This window comes from Lucilia cuprina, chromosome 3, assembly GCF_022045245.1.
Source record: "Lucilia cuprina isolate Lc7/37 chromosome 3, ASM2204524v1, whole genome shotgun sequence".
Taxonomy (NCBI): Eukaryota; Metazoa; Arthropoda; class Insecta; order Diptera; family Calliphoridae; genus Lucilia; species Lucilia cuprina.
The window spans coordinates 65,668,203-65,670,845 of NC_060951.1; the positions used below are offsets into that span (position 1 = coordinate 65,668,203).

The 2,643-nt window shown below is 28.2% G+C and overlaps 1 protein-coding gene across 1 annotated transcript in view; it reads left to right on the forward strand.

Moving 5' to 3' along the window:
• LOC111674787 (cholecystokinin receptor type A-like) overlaps positions 1–1,775 on the forward strand; it is a gene marked incomplete at its 5' end in the record, with an annotated part of 9,697 nt that extends 7,922 nt beyond the window's left edge. The window contains 2 exons of the mRNA XM_046947150.1: positions 1,006–1,593; positions 1,669–1,775. Of these exons, the coding sequence (XP_046803106.1) occupies positions 1,006–1,593; positions 1,669–1,688 (608 nt within the window). The remainder of the gene's footprint in view (positions 1–1,005; positions 1,594–1,668) is intronic.
• Positions 1,776–2,643: the final 868 nt, after the last annotated feature.

Consider the following 2,643-nt stretch of genomic DNA (forward strand, 5'->3'; position numbering starts at 1 on the left):
TTCAACGCTTTATTGACAGTCGCAAAGATAAATTAATAATAAAATGTCATACCTCGTAATAAACATATAATATTAATAAAACATGAATGTAAATATTAGGGTGATAACGATATTATAATAATAGGTCGCGTTTACCCACGTCCACTTAAAAACGTTTATTTCAGTTTCTAGTTCAGTTCTAGTTCAGTTCTAGTTCTAGTTCAGTTCTAGTTCAGTGTGTAACAACCTTTTAAATTATTATTTAAAAATGGTAATGTCATTTGAGCAAGGTTTTTACCACGCACGCTTTAAAATATGAAGTAAGGTAAGTAATTACTTGAAAAACTTATTATGGTCGCGAGGACACAGCCACTACGTCAACTTTAGTTTTAACAGAAAAAATAAGTTTTTGCTGGGTATATAACTAACGCTAATTAACGATTATATTATTAGTTTATTATAGCTCCTCTGGGTAGTTGACGCGCATGTAAATCATTGTTGAAAATATGTAGTTTCATTGAACAATCATATCAAATTGGAAATCAATAATATAATAATATTTTTAAGATATGATATTCCCTAATAAAGACAAATACACTCTCAAAAGTACATGAGCATATGTATATAAATACATAGATCTTTATATTGCATGTAATTATACAATGCACACAAACATATAACTGTCACTTTATAAAAATTTCTTTGACAGGTGTTTTAATATAAATGGAAAAAAAATTAAAAAAAAATGTGTCAACAGAAATTAATTGAAATATTTTTTCTACGTCATTTCACAAACTCCATAAAAACTGTTTTTTGTGTCCAATTGTTTTCAGAAATAGCACAAAGTGTAATGAACTTTAAATTGATAAAAAAAATTGATTGTGTAATGGTTAACAATGGCACCAATAGAAACGCCATTAAATATAATGAAAAAATATTAAATCTATACTAAAACTACAATAAAATTACTTTAAATAGGAAATAAATAGGAAATTAAAAATATTTTATTATTTCTTTTAACTTAAGGTCTACGCAAATGTCGTGAAAATTGGCCTAGTTATGCCTTGCCCTATGAACGCTCTTATAATTTATTTCTTGTGTTAATGCTTTTGGTGCTGCCACTGATGATACTCTCAGTGGCATACATCCTAATAACACGTACTCTGTATGTAGGTATGCGTATTGAGAAGGCCATGATATTCGGTGGCAGAGGACAAGAAGATATGCATTCACCATTTCAGAGAAAATCAAATAATGCCAGCAGACTGAGAAAATCATCATTTCTAACATCGTCATCGATGACAACGACTGCATCGTCACGTCTTAAACTTAATTTATCATTAAGATGCCATGGCAGACCAGCAACAACACCTACTTATAATAATATCACCACTAGCACCACAACAAATCTTCAGAGTAATTTAGACAACCACCAAGAAGAAACGAATATTTTCTGTCAGAAGCAGCAACAACAGCAACATAATCACCAATTACCAGCACAAAGATTATATCAGCAACATAATTTTCAAAATTATCACCAGCAACATCAAATTGTATTTAACGAGGGAGTTCAACAGGAACAGCAACAACAGCAGGAACAACAAGCTTGTTGTGGTAAGTCGAAATAAATTATTTTTATTTAAATCACTCGATATTAAAGGTACTTTCTTTCCGCTTACATTAAAATAGTTAAGCTTAAATTTTTATAGTAATTATACTCTGCATCTCCTCTGGGAAGGGAATTATGTGTAGATACTGAAACGAAGATCAAAAGTAATATAGATGCCAAACTACAGAACAATCAATATAGTGGCGTAGGGTATAACAAAATAAACGCTTTTATTAACTGAAAACTAATAAATAATTCTTGTGATTTGAAGAGTTTTCTTTTTATCTAGTGTAAAAAGTTTGCGTGAATTTTAATGAAGAATTTAAGTGAAAGACAAAGTTTTTTGTTTATTTTAATTTTTAGGCATTAAACAATTTATGTAAGCATTAGGCAAAACAATGCTTTCTAAAAGTTTCAATTAACTGTAGTAAATTATTTATCTTTAGTAAAAGTTCATTGTATGTATACAAAGGTAAATATTTATAATTTGATTGTTGTTTGGATCCAGTTAACATTTTCACTGTGAAGTTTTTATTTAATCATACTCTATGCCGGTTTTATTTAATTAAATAGGAAATATAGCAAATAAAAATTAATATTTAGAATATAAAGGGTCTCAACTATAATTTTTACACCTATTTCCATAAAAAGCTTCTGCAACCAACTAAAAATCATATTGCAAATATTTTATTTCTCATATATTAGACTGGGGTCAGGATTTTCAATCTTTGGTATGGAACTGAGGACCATTAAAAAATAGATTGATAGGTATTTTTTAACATAAAATTCCTTAAAATGACGTCACTTGGTACAATTATTTAATTATGTATATTTAATTATGTTTTAAATTAACATCAAATTTTTATACTTAAGGAGCAAATTTGCTACATTTGATAATGCCGTCCTCCAGGTGTTTAGATTAACCTAATTAATGTTTTCTTTAAAAAATGTTGATGTCTCTAAAAAAAACTTCCTGAAAATAGTCAAACTATACTAGTTTTTCAAATTATTTATAAAAATACACACACATTTTTTCCAATAAAAGTCAATGCCAT